The sequence below is a fragment of the Balaenoptera ricei genome, chromosome 3 (assembly GCF_028023285.1).
Source record: "Balaenoptera ricei isolate mBalRic1 chromosome 3, mBalRic1.hap2, whole genome shotgun sequence".
Lineage (NCBI taxonomy): Eukaryota > Metazoa > Chordata > Mammalia > Artiodactyla > Balaenopteridae > Balaenoptera > Balaenoptera ricei.
Genome location: NC_082641.1, coordinates 94,879,049 through 94,893,455, shown reverse-complemented (window position 1 = coordinate 94,893,455; position 14,407 = coordinate 94,879,049). Strand labels below are relative to the sequence as shown.

At 34.6% G+C, this 14,407-nt stretch overlaps 1 protein-coding gene across 1 annotated transcript in view; it reads left to right on the top strand.

The window, feature by feature from the left end:
* PGGT1B (protein geranylgeranyltransferase type I subunit beta) overlaps positions 1-13,448 on the top strand; it is a 60,223-nt gene extending 46,775 nt beyond the window's left edge. Inside the window, exons 8-9 of the mRNA XM_059916904.1 lie at positions 4,080-4,188; positions 8,074-13,448. Of these exons, the coding sequence (XP_059772887.1) occupies positions 4,080-4,188; positions 8,074-8,255 (291 nt within the window). The 3' untranslated portion in view covers positions 8,256-13,448. The remainder of the gene's footprint in view (positions 1-4,079; positions 4,189-8,073) is intronic.
* The last annotated feature ends 959 nt before the right edge of the window (positions 13,449-14,407 follow it).

Here is a 14,407-nt window from a genome sequence, read left to right as displayed (position 1 = left end):
CAACCACTTGTAGAGGATGCACGCATGTGACAATGTACGCCAGACATGTGAACTGACTTACGGGATTGGACGTGTGAATGCACGTTCGCATCTTTGAATGTTCACAACTTGAAGGTTCGTTTGTGGGGACTTACTATAATATCCTAATTTTTTCTCTTAAACAAAATTCATACATGTGGTTGAAATGAATTGGGAAAATAGAACAATTTAAAGTGAAGGCAGTAGCCTCTGTCTCTCTTCTCACTTCTAGTGCCATTCCTCAGGTGCACCATTTTAATTTTTTTAATTATGAAAAATTTCAAACATACTCAAAAGAAGAGAAAATAGTGTATAATGAACCCTTAATATGTTCATCAACCAATCTCAACAGTTTTCATCCCAAACAAAGCCAGCCTTCGTTCATCCATATACCTACCCACTTCCCTCACCCTCACTGACTAATATTTTAAAGCAAATCCCAGATACCATTTTCTATATTATCTGGAAATTTTTCAGTATAATCGCTAAACATAAATAGCTTTTTAAAAAATGGAACCGTAATGTCACTTCTAAGAAATCAGCCATAATTCCTTATCATTAAATATCAAGTCAGGATGATATATATTTCCTATTGCGTCACATCAAGAGGCATATAATAAAATCTCTGGCTGTCTCTCCTTTTGATCAAAGGGCTCCAGAGTTGTCAAAACTGATTAATCCATTATAAAGTTCCCATCAGCCTTCTTTGTTCACTTTTTTTATGGTGTTAAAATATATGTAATGTAATAAAGTTTAACTATTTATAAGTGTACAAATCACAGTGTTGTGTAACCATTACCACTGTCCATACCCCAAACATTGTCATCATCCTAAACATAAAATGTGCTCATTAAACAATAACTCCCCATTCTCCCATCCCTCCAGCCCTGCTAACCTCTATTCTACTTTTTGTCTCTGTGAATTTACTTATTCTAGGTACATCATATAAGTAGAATCATATAATCTACTGTGTCCTGTGTCTGGCTTATATTTCTCAAGCTCCATCCATATTGTCACATATATCAAAATTTCGTTCCTTCTTATGGTTGAGTAAATATACCTGTTGTATGTATATACCACATTTTGTTTTTCTGTTCATCTGTTGATGGACACTTGGATTGTTTTCACCTTTTGGCTATTGTAAATACGGTGGCAATGAGCACTGGTGTAAAATAAATATCTGTTTCTGGATAATTACCTAGGAGTGGAATCTGTGGATTACATGGTAATTATGTGTTCAATTTTTTGAGAAACCACCAAACTATTTTCCACAGTGGCTGCACCATTTTACATTCCCACTAGCAATGTATAAGGGTTTCAGTTTCTCTACATTCTCACCAATACTTGTTTTTTCTGTTTTTTTTTTCCATAATACCATCCTAATGGCTATGCGGTGACATCTCATTGTGGTTTTGATTTGCATTTCCCTAATGATTAGTGATATTGAGCATCTTTTGATGTGCTTATTGGCCATCCTGTGTATCTTCTTCGGAGAAATGTCCAATTTATCTATTTTTTCTTTTGTTGCCTGTGCTTTTGGTTGTTATTCCATGAAATCATTGCCAAATCCAATGTTATGAAGATTTTCCCCAATGTTTTATTCCAACAGTTTTATAGTTTTAGTTCTTGAGCGTAGGTCTTTGATCCACTTTGAGGTGATTTTTGTATATGGTATAAAGCAAGAGCTTCAGCTTCATCCTTTTACATGTGGACATCCAGCTTTCCCAATACCATTTGTTGTAAAGACAGTTCTTTACCCATTAAATGTTCTTGGCACCTTTGTCAAAAATTGCCTGTTTATTTCTGGGCTCTCCATTCTATTACATTGGTCCTTACTGTTTTAATTACTGTAGCTTTGTAGTAAGTTTCAACGTTAGGAAGTATGAGTCCTCGACATTTTTCTTTTTAAAGATTGTTTTGGCTCTTCAGGGCCCCTTTCAGTTTCATGTGAATTTAAGGATTGGCTTTCCCATTTCTTAGGAAAAAGGCTGTTGAAAGTTTGATAGAGTTTACATTGAATCTGTAGATTGCTTTGAGTAGTGTTGACATCTTAACAATGTCAGGTCTTCCTATCCATGATGATGGAATGTTTATCCATTTATTTAGATCTTTAATCTTTCACCAGTGTTTTATAGTTTTTTGTATACAGATCTTTCACCTGCTTAGATAGGTTTATTCCTAAGTATTTAAATTCTTTTGGAAGCTATTATGAGTGGAATTGCTTTCTTAGTTTCCTTTTGGATTGTTTGTTGCTGATGTATAAAAGCATCATCTTCATATGGAATGGTTTTAGCAGCCGTTGAGGATCATTACTTAGGTCCATTATGTCATTGGGGGTTGCTAAATGGTGATATTCTATCATTCCCTCTAAATTTATTAACTAGGATTCTTTTATAAAGAAGAATTTCACTTTAAGGTATGGTTGTACAGAGAAAGGCAGATGATTCTTCTCTTAATTTTAATAATGTTCATTCAGTCAGTGAGTTGGTTCCCTAGCATCCTCTAAAGTTTTCCAATAAAATAATTGGGTTTTAGGGTTTTTTCTTTTTTACCCTTTGAGTATCACTGTGAACTCATAGATTTTAATATATTTTATCCATTTTAGTCCATTACATTGTTCTTTTTAATGCTCAAATTGTCCCATCTTTAGCCAGTAGGAGCCCCTTCAAGTTGTTTCTTGAGTCTTTTTGATATGACCTTGGTGGTCTTTGACAACTTTCTAAAGGCAACTACTTTTAAACCTTTTTAAAAATTTTAATTCTTATGGATAACTTTAAATAATAACTTTAAATATGCTGATTTCTTGACTTAACACCTTTAGACATTATCCCAGCTATGAAAACATATTCCCAACTATGAAAAATGAAGATTTGGCCTCCCCTTTTTCCAGCAAATTGTTACTGGTATATATTTTTTTTAGTTCTGAACCATTTCTCTTCCTCTCCCTTCTAAACCTTTCAGTTTACCTTTACTTTTACAACGTCAACTTAGGTAACATTCATATTTTGTTCAGTAACAGTGATCAAATATTTTATGCTTTGCCTGTAGGTTGATTTTAAAATTTGAAAACCAGTAATCACATATTAGGGCTTATAAATATTTTTTATTGCTAAACCAAGTACAGTGTTAAGATTATTGTTCCTTCTTTCTATGTAATGACCTATTTGCCACTTAATGAAAAATGTTTCTAGCATCAGGAGTCTAAAGAGTCTCTGCTTATATTCTGTTAATTAAACCAAATGAATGAATAAGTTGGTTTCTTATTTGTACCATAACCTTATTATTGGTTTTGTTTCTCTTTTTGAGAAATAATGCTTCTTTATTAATCATTAATACCTTTCGTGGCTCTCTGATTTATTGACACACTTTCAGCTGCTTTGTGACACTTCTTGAACTTTCCTATCTACTGCTCAGCACCCCCCGACCCTGTTCTCTTCACAGTTTGACAATCCTTTATTTTTTTCTATTGAATGGGATCTTCAGAGAAAGGACAAATACATGTCCTAAATCTTTAAGCTGCATAGTTTTTTATGCTAAAATTGTATTTGTCTCACCTTGTATCTTTCCTAATTAAAGAGCTTTAATTTTTTACTATTCTCAAACAAAACTGTCTCTAGCACGTGGTTAATAATTTTTGTTGCTCTTTTTTGAAATATTTTTAGTTTTCATTACCAGCAATTTGTAACTAATAGTTCAAAAGCCTGTCATAAGAGTTAGAATATAGGTTAATAAAATTGCCCTTTTAAAAATAACTGATGAAGTTGAACATACTGGGAAGTTGTGTTTTGAATGTAGCTAAATGTGATGCAGAGAAGTCAGTTGGGTATGGTTCAAAAGAAGGAAATAGTGAGTGGGTCAAGAAAAGGAGAGTATATTTGATAAGATGATAAAAGAAAGTTAATGTGCTTGAGAATTTTAAATGCTTAAGCCCCCTAGGCTTGCTCTGAGAGCCTTACTTAATTAGAGAAAAGCATATTTAAATTACATATATCTGAAAATTGAGCCAAAGATCAATATGAAAGTTTTATGTCAATAAATTTATATTTGTCATGTCATTTCAGCTTCTGAAAATTTTCCAGTATACCAACTTCGAGAAAAATAGAAATTATATCTTATCAACTCAAGATCGCCTCGTAGGGGGATTTGCCAAGTGGCCAGATAGTCATCCAGGTAATTTATTTTTTGTATAAATCCAGAGCAACTTTTGTTTTATTTTTTGAGTAGATCTTCAAGCATCTTTGTCAGAAAGGGCATATGATAGAAAATATAGGCACAGTTGTAAACTTACTTTAAATAATGTTTTTAAAAAGGTAAATTGTTTAAGTTTACGGTAGATTTAGGGTCTTTGGGGTGTAAAGGAAGGATTTGATTATCAAGATGTATTGGTATAGTTTGCCCTTTTTTCCATATATTTCACTTAGCAGTGTTTCATTTTGTTGCGGGCAGTAAGGCAGATGGTCTGAATGGTCCCTGTCCAAAATAGAATTGGTTCATCCAAGATCTTTAGGATTACTAGCTATCACTTGAGCTCTGCAGAATAAATTACTCTTAAATCCAAAAGGGAGCTAGTTCTTACCCTTTTCATAAGTCATTAAATCAGAAATCTCAAATCCTGAATACAGGTGTCCCTCACTGTCCATACTCTTATTCTCTGAATTTTGGCAGATTCAGGTTATTTTTTTTAGATGAATACTTTTGCTATATGAACTCTCAAACCATTCACTCTCTAAAACTCAGGAACCAAATAGATTCAGACAATACAATATTCCATGCTTTCCCAGCTCAGGAAAGGCATGGATGTGAAGAACAGAGGATTCTTGTATTTCATAAGTACTTTTAAAAGAGTTCTTCAGAAATAATGACGTTTCTTCAAAATATGTGGATAATTCTGCTATTTTCCAAACCTAGACAGGCCATAGTCTAAGCCGCATGCTCTAATATAATAAAGTCAGTAACTACGTGGATGCCATCTACAGACCCCTCAGGCCTAGCCTGCCAGCACAGCTCATCATCTCCATGTCCTGCCCCAAACCTTTGGTGGCACTAGGCCCAAGTTCAGGCCTAGGAGTCTGCAGATGTCTTACCAGTCTTCCTCTAGTCCAGTGCCCCTCCTAGTGACACTTTTGTGTGTGTGTATGTACATTTGCTTAAATGAGAGGAAAGGGGCCGAAGCTCTTTTCAGACTCCCAAAGGGATCTCTGATGCAAAAGAGAACCTGTAATCTAAACTCTTCTATTAAGTCTGTTAAAATTGTTCAAAAACTTTCTTAGCACTCAGAGTCAGGTGGCATGGCACACAAGGCCCTCCCAAGATTTGGCTCCTCTCCCACCTCTAGCATCATTCTCCAAGCTACTTGCCCTTCCCCCTTAGGGTTCACCACCAGCAAAATGAATCTATTTATAACTTCCAAAAAACTCAATTCAAGACTTTGTTAACAATAAGTCAGAACACTGACACTTTTGATAAGCAAATTGACTAAGTATTAGCTATAAATATATGACAGTGGATTGAAGGAAGGATTGTTTTTGCAGCATTGCAGTAGTGTCATGGTTTTCATTATGAGTCTAGAACCTCTTCACCTCCTCTCTTGTCATGGAACGGTTACGGTCAGAATATGTACCTGAATCGAGATACAGATAAGGGGCGCATGGAATCATGTTTTTTTACCTGAAGTGAGCAGGAATATTTCCTGACATCCATATTAATGTGTATTTTCATGCAAAATATACTTCTTTTTAAAAAAATGTACAATGCTTTTAATTTCTAAAGCAAAATAATATTTTTAAATTTGGTATCTATAACACATAGCTATAAATATGTTTGAAAAGTGCCTCAAGAAAACAGTTCTTTTGGTATTGATTCCATTGTTTTCAATCAGTACATGGTACTATTTTAAAAAATAATGTACTGTTTTAACAAATAATGGGAATAGGGAAATGACAGTCTCTTGAAAAGCATTTGTTATATAAACGTATTGAGATACATTTTGATTTTTTACAGTAGCTTTTTTAAAAGAAAATTCTTGGAGCTTTTTCCTAGAGAGATCAGTTGTTAAGTTTAACATTTGAGTAAATACTTGGATGTAATATTTTTTATAGATATGTTACAATGTCTTCAGATCCTGTACATTACAGAGCATAGGAAGTCTTTGTATGATAAATTGAATTTATGTGGAAAAGATCTGTTCCCAGAGCTGTTATAAAAATCATTTTAGTAAGAGTTTTTAAAATTAGCTTATTCTTGGTTCTAATAAATCAATCTAGTAGCAGATTTGACAGAGATTTTATATACATTTATAGGAAAAACTTATGAAAAGAATGAAGTTTTATTATGAGGAAAATATATATTTCAGCATCTAAAGTGCTTGAATACGTCACTACCTACAAAGAGTTTTTTTTAATTTGTTTTTGAGGATTGAAACGTTTAACTTCTATTTCATTAGCTTTTACAAAAAATCCTTTTGAGAAAAAAAATTATTCTTACATTACTGGAAAGTGTAAGATCCTATTTTATTTATTCTAAGTGTATTTTCTGTTGCATTCTTTTTTTTTATTATTATTAATTTATTTATTTTTGGCTGTGTTGGGTCTTCGTTTCTGTGCGAGGGCTTTCTCTAGTTGCGGCAAGCGGGGGCCACTCTTCATCGCGGTGCGCGGGCCTCTCACTATGGCGGCCTCTCTTGTTGCGGAGCACAGGCTCCAGACGCGCAGGCTCAGTAGTTGTGGCTCACGGGCCTAGCTGCTCCGCGGCATGTGGGATCCTCCCAGACCAGGGCTCGAACCCGTGTCCCCTGTATCGGCAGGCGGAGTCCCAACCACTGCACCACCAGGGAAGCCCTTCTGTTGCATTCTTTTCCTAGAAATGTTTCCTTATTTCTACACAATAAAATTTAATGTTGCTTTTTAATTTTAGAAAAACTGCAAGAAAACTGTAATAGTATAGGAAAAATCAAGTTTATTTTTTGTGGTCTGAAAATTAGAGGAAAATGAGCTAGAAGAAACCTAAGTATTCTCTGAAAAAGACATAAAAGGGGATTAACATGGACCTTCACTGGTGAAATAACTTTTTCACAAATAACATTGAGTAAGCACAACTATCTGTCATTCCTTTTTTGAAAAGTAAATGATACTTTTGTAAGTAAAACTTTCTCTTTAATTCTTTTGACACAAAAGATGTTTTGAACTTTAATAGCTCATGAGACCATAAATGATGACAAACTCAAAAACAGAAAAAAATTTTGACTGCTACAAAATCTGCTTTTTGTAGTGTTCCCATAACTGCAGTTCTCTGAGCTCTTTCAGTCTCAGGCAAGCAACAGCCATGTGAGTTCAGTAGCCATTTAATGGAAAAAAGTTGCTGCCCCCTGAAAGATGGGAAACGGTAGTGAGGCCACTGTAGAAGAATTGTTATGGTATGAACACTCACATTATTATGACCAAATAGAATGTGTGAGTTTGTTTTTATTGTCAGATCAGATATTTTTAGAATGACTGACATTACCTGAAATAGGGAAATTAAATATGGTACAGCATTCCAGAATGGATTATTTTGCCTAAGCTTCCTTTCACTTAACATAGTGTTGTCATCGTATATGGTTTAGGAACTGTCAGAGGTAAAACTTAAGGGGGAGGGCTAATGCTACTTAGATTCTGAGGTTTATTTTCACTTTTAAGAAAAAAATTTCTGTTTATGATATAAAGCTCCTTGTTTCCATATTCTATAGTAAGCAAAAGGGAAAACCCATTAGAGTGAGAAGTCTTTTATATCACTGGTACTTTTCCTTTTTGTTCTTTAATCACAGAGGATGTTGGTAATGTCACTTCTTCAGCTAGGAACTGTTCTTTGTTAGTGATGTTTTCTTGATAATGTATCATCTGATTTTGGTCACCTGGTTTTTAAAAATTTGGGGTTTGAGACTTTGAGAAAGCAAATATTTCAAAAACTGTATTTAGTATTTTTCTAAATTTCTTTTTAATGTAGTGATGGGCTGATAAGTAGCTAAAATATTTTGTACAAATAAGAATGCCTGTTGTGATAAAACTGCCTTATTTTCAGATGCTTTGCATGCATACTTTGGAATTTGTGGCCTGTCACTAATGGAGGAAAGTGGCATTTGTAAAGTTCATCCTGCCCTGAACGTAAGCACACGGACTTCTGAGCGCCTTCGAGATCTCCATCAGAGCTGGAAAACCAAGGACTCTAAACAGTGCTCAGAGAATGTACACATCTCCACATGACTAACTTTAGATTGGGAGGGTGGGGGGGATTTGTAGCCTAACTGTAGCTCAAGGTTAAAAGCCATGTATAACCAAGTGTGCTCTTTTTTTTAAGAGGTAGAGTCTTACAATTGAATCTTGTGCTGATGTCACTTTGGTATATGGTCTTGAGCCAGTAACCTTCGTACTAGGTTTCAAGGAAATCTTTGTTGAAGTTTGAACCACAGTGGACTCTGTTGTGGTTCTTAAATGTTTATATACTGTATTTCTAAGTTCTTTGAGGCAAACTAACTGTATGTATGAAGGTTATCTTTTTAAAAAGCTCTTCAGTACAAAATTGTATCATAAATACAAATCTTCAAAAGGAGTTTACAGTTCACATAGCATTGATAATCTTCAGGTGAACACTTAGTGATCATTTAAAAAGCTTGACTGCTGATGGTAGAACATTGCTTTAATGAATCAAGCATCTGGGATTATTCTTTGAAAACAGATGATCCCATAATTTTTAAAAAGAAGACTTATTTTGACTTACGTAAAATGTGCCAATTAAACTTTTGTGGCCTATACAAATGAAATTAACTTCATAGCAAGAATGAATAGGCTTAACTAATACAATAATTTTCTAAAGGGAGATTGTTTTAAGAAGACTGTTATGTAACTGAGGGACAAGTAATATAACTGTATGTGATTGTGAATGGGAAAGTTTTGTACTGTGTGGGCCATTTATTTTAGATGTTGCTGGGGTAAATAACAGTTATGTTTGATTTTACTCTCAAATCATTAGTTGCTTTTTTTCCTTTCTGCAGAGAAAAAAGTCTTATCTAGAAGGAAAGCCATTTAATGGTTTTGTTTCTTTTTCTGAGATATGTGATACTGTAAATTATACTTGTACTTTTATAACTGAGTTATTTTTAGCCATTTGGATTCTTATTTTTAGTTTGTTGCCCCAGTGTGTTAGCTGCTCTAATTTCAAACTGATGATTTTCTAATTTTTTCAAATGAAATAAGTAAACATTTAAGTAAAAAAAATAGCACCACTCAAGTAAAGTTAATGGTGTAGCTCCATACACGGTCATTCATATTTTTGTATTTTCAGGTAAGTGGGAAGGAAATGTACCATTTAGGGGTTAAGGACTGGGGTTTTCCTTTTTTTTGTTTTGTTTTCTTCATTCTGTGACCTAGCTAATTGTAAAGGAGTTAGTATAAAAACTCATCTTTATTAGTAATCAATTTATCAGTAAATTACATCTGTCACTGTTGCTCTATGACGTTCAAAGTTATGAGAGTAGTGCTGAAATGGAGAAGGAAATCTCTTCACCAGAGGGACTGGGTTTCATTTAAAGTCTTGGTGATAATAAATGTTGGATTATTAGTTTTACATGTATCAGTGTAAAAACTAAGTTACTAGTATCACTGTTTAGATATTGTAATATTTAAATTTTTGTTTTAATTTCTTTCCTAGAGTGGAGAAAAAATACCCTTAAATAATGGTCCTTCCCAAAGGAAACCTAGTATATACTTGGAGAAATGATTCATTTATTATTGGCATGCTTAGTTTTAAATCCCAATTTGCCAAAGTCAAAAAAAAATTTTTTTTTAATTAGAAATAAAATCAGTTTTCAGATGGTGGGGATAAAATAAGCCTAACAACAGATGTCATCCTTCCATGAGTTATTCCAGTTTGTACCAGTTTAAATTCTGACAAATTGACACCTACATCTCAAACTAACTCATTTTGTAGACATCAGGAGTTAAAATGGCATATATGTAACGGCTTTAGAACTATTTAAAAAGCCCCAGTTTTTTTTTTTCCTGAATTGCTGTTCATGGTTGGAAGCTTAAAAAGTTAGTAATAGTAGCCGTATTCATATGAAGGAGAATTCCAAGGTCAAAGTATTTCAAAAAACTACTAAATATTTTCTAACTCCTTGTGTAATTTAATAGCATAAGATTATATATTACAATATGATTCTAATTGATATACTCGTGGGAGACCTCCTTGTGAAACTTTATGGACCAGTGAATGTTCACATTCCAAGCAGCATATTGACCAAAAAAATACCAGCCCATTGTGAATTGTGGAGAAACTATTACCAACTTTTTCTAAATAGTTACCTACAAGAAAAGTATTAATAAAATAAATTATAAGCACTATTTCATATATATACTTGGTTCTTTAGCAGTGGTGATAGAATAAGAAGGGGAATATGAAGTCTCCATAACTCTGTTCCCTATGCTCTATGGCCAACTCCAGTATGGTATTTTTTAGACTATGGTAGGAGAGGCCTTTGTTTTGAGCATATGCATGAAAACAAGGTTCATCAGGTCATATAACAGAATATCAACCTATTTATCATCTACAGTACTTTTAGATTTGACCTATAATATGTGTACATTTTAATTAGATCTTTAAATAATTATTTATAAATATTCAAATTCAAATAGAAGTTTTGCCGACAGTGGTACATAGTCTGAAACTGTGTCGGGCCTGATAATCTTTGAGAGTCAGTATAGTAAGGAGGTGCTCTGGAGTCAGATGACTTGGGTTTAAATCCTAGATCTGCCAGTTCACCAGTGTAATCTTGGACCCTAACTTCCCCTTTGATAAAATGAGGGGGGAAAAATCTAACTCACAAGATTGTTTGAAGATCAAATGAGGTAATACATATAAAGTACTTAACATAGTACTAAGTAAATAAAGTAAATTCCTGAAATAAAGTAAATTCCTAATTATAATTTCTGTCATAACCATCATAAAATTGTTTTTAAAACCTCTCTTTTTTGTAATAGAGATCCCACAGAGTTTAAACTCGAGGAAGATGATGGCAGCATTGTAGTTTCTCAATCTCCCCATTCGAATCCAGAGTAACTAGGATAGCTATTCTACAAAACTAGATGACAGGGTGTCCCCATGAACTTCAGAATACAGTTTTATAAGGACAAACCACTGACCAACATAGTTTCAGCATCTGTGTGGGAGGAAGTGAAAGGCAGGCAGCTGGTTTCTGACAGCCTTGAGAATAGAACTATAACATTGCCCCCATTTTCTCACTAGAAAGTACAGTGGGCCAGTCTGAGAACAAAAGCTGAAACTGGGAGGGGTTCTACAGGTCCCCATTTGCAGGTAAGTGTTAGAGCAATATGATATGGTCTGATGATTGTGCTAGAGCAGTCTGGGCCCTGTCCTGTATACATCTTAAAACTAATGAGATAAAGCCTAGCTAGAAATAGAATCCAAATTGGGCAGGATAGGTACAATAGGACAAAGAGAAGAGAGAGTCCAGATAAATGTTGGGAAGGAAAGTCAGTATACCTAGACATTATATGTGGACATAGATAATTTTTTAAATCACTTTGTGAAAATGAAACAGGAACTTTAGGGCCATAGAGCAAAGAAAAGTCATCCTAGGGCACCCCTTCCTCCTTAAAGTACAGGAAAACTCATTTCACCCAAAAACAAAAACAAAACCTGAGAAGGATTACAGTCAAAGCCCATTCAAAGTTGTTTTAAGGAATAAAAGAATAAGCAGCCCAATATCCCCACAGACATTGGAAGCACACCAGAAGGACATGACCACAAGACTGATGAAAACCTAGTATTTATTGATTTTAAAAAAGCCATTATGACAGGAAATTTATAGTTTTAGAGCAATATCAATAAAAATGAGAAAAGCTAAGAATTACACAATCGAGTCTTAAAAACTGCAGGAAAAAGCAAACCAAAAGGAAGTAGAAGGAAGGGTTTAATAAAAAGGGGGAAGGAGGGAAGACAAGATAGACAAACCACCAGACAATCTTTTCAAGAAAAAAAGGGAGGAAACAAAAACACAAAAGTTTAAATGACAAGAGAGAAATAACCATAAAACAGGAAAATTTTCAAAATTATAACACTACTTTGAGTAATTTTATATAATAAATTAGAAAATAATAACCTTTCTTAGAAAAATGCCAATTGCCAAGATTACCGAAGTAGATACAGAAATTCAAAACAAATGGACTCTTTACAAAAAAAAAAAATCAGGCCCAGATTGTTTCAAGGGTATTTCTACCAAACTGTCATGATTAAATAATCCTAATGTTGTTTAAACAATTCCAGGGGCTATAAAGAGACTCTTGAACCTCAAAGGGCAAAAAACACAAAAAAGGCTTCTAAATTCATTTTGTAAAGTGAACATGATAAGCATTGTTTCTAAAACCTGACAAAGTTTGTACCAAAGAGAAAATTATAGACCGTTCTCACTTATGAATATATCAGTACATAAATGTTAACAGTACATTAGCAAACAATTCAACAACACTTTCAAAAAATATTAAGTCATGAGTAAGTTGGATTTATTATAGGAATCTGCAAGACTATTATTAGACAATCCATTAATATTCATAATATTAAAAGAGTTAAGGAGAAAAATCATATGATTATCTCCATCTTTGCAGAAAAGACACTTGACAAAATTGAGCCTCATTTATGTTAAATATACTCAATAAGTAGAAATTGATGAGTAATTCGTTGACATTGTACCTCTGCCCAAAAGCCAGCATCTTAATGTCGATACTAAAGTCAGGAACAAGGCCCACTATCTCCTCTACTATTTAACTTTGTGTTGGGGGATTTAGTCAATGAGATTAGACAAAAGAAAACAAAGACATGAATTGAAAAGGAAGAGGAAAACTATTTTTGAATATGATTTTATATCTGGAAAACAAAGGAATTTGTTGAAAAGCTGTAAGAGAACTTAGTAAAGTAGCAATTGCATACAAGTAACTTACAGCTATCAGCCTTCACCAGACACAAGAGAGTGCACACTCTGATTCCATTTAGATGAAGTTCAAAATGGGCAAAATTGTCTATGGTGTCAGAAATCAGTGCCCCCATTCAATCACTACCTCCCTCCTCAAAGGTAAGCACTATCATGACTTCAATCACCATCAGTTATGTCTGGCTTTGAACTTTCTGTAAGTGGAATCATAATCGAAACATTAGTTTTCAGCTGGTTTCTTTTGCTCCACAGGGACTGGAAGAGTACAAGGCAGAGTCTGTGGTGCTGGCGATGTTCTGTTTCATAACTTAGGTGCTGGTTACATAGGTGCATTCACTTTATGAATATTTATCAAGCTGTACACTTATGATTTGTGCACTTTCCTGTATGTGTAATTACAGTTCAATAAAAATGTTTACTAAAAAGAATAAAAGACTATGTATATAAACCTAAACTAGTTAGAAGATGTTCTTGAAGAGAAGATCCCTTTTATGATTGCAAAAAAAGAAACAAAAACAAGAAACGTATATGTAAACTTGACGTCCAAAACCTGTATGAGAAAATCTTAAAACTCTTGAAAGCCCTCACGTGGCTCTGGTGCACGCTGAAATTTGAGAACCAATCACTGATTTAGAAAAAGCAGCTTGGGTAGGAGAAGCAAGTAAGAACCCCATAATTATTTGCAAATGTAAATTTTAAAAAGAAGTTTTAGTTAACAGCTGAGTGCGATTCAACAATGTGATCTTTGCTCCCACCCCAAAAAAGCTAATGTGATCTTAGTCTGTGGTAATAGGGTTGAAATGTAATGAATGCTCAGCTATGCAAAGAAAATATGACATTTATTTTCTCAAATGGACCCAATCTTCATTTGCCCGTATCTTCATCTGTCAAGAGGTAGCGGAGGCTAAAGAGCGGGGCCATTTATATTTGTCAGCTAACAAACAATCTCAGTCTCTTCTGATATCAGTGTTTTTTTTTTCTCTCTTGCTCCTTGTTGGCTGAGTGTATGTGCCTCCTGGCAGTTCGTGGGGGCCTCTGTTGCAGGTTGCTGCTCTGATCTGGTGTCTACTAAGGTGTCTGCCGCCGGTCTCGTGTGGCCTTTGCAGGTGGGTTGCTGCCATTTGCCACTAATTGCACAGTCCCAGCACTGTGGCCTTTTTGCTCTAATCCCAGGCCACCGCCAATCTCCCTGATTTTAGTGACGCTGTATATGCACCCTCCTGTCTCCTTCACACACACACACCCTACCCCATCTCTTGGGCCTATGCAGAAGCTCCTAGGTCTTTATTCCTGAAACACTGTCTTCATTTCATATATCTAGTAACCTCCCCTCCCACTTCAATGGTACTGAGCCACCCTGGATGTAGAGGTAAGCTAAAACTATTTCTCCTAGGACTGCAGCCTCTTCTAGGA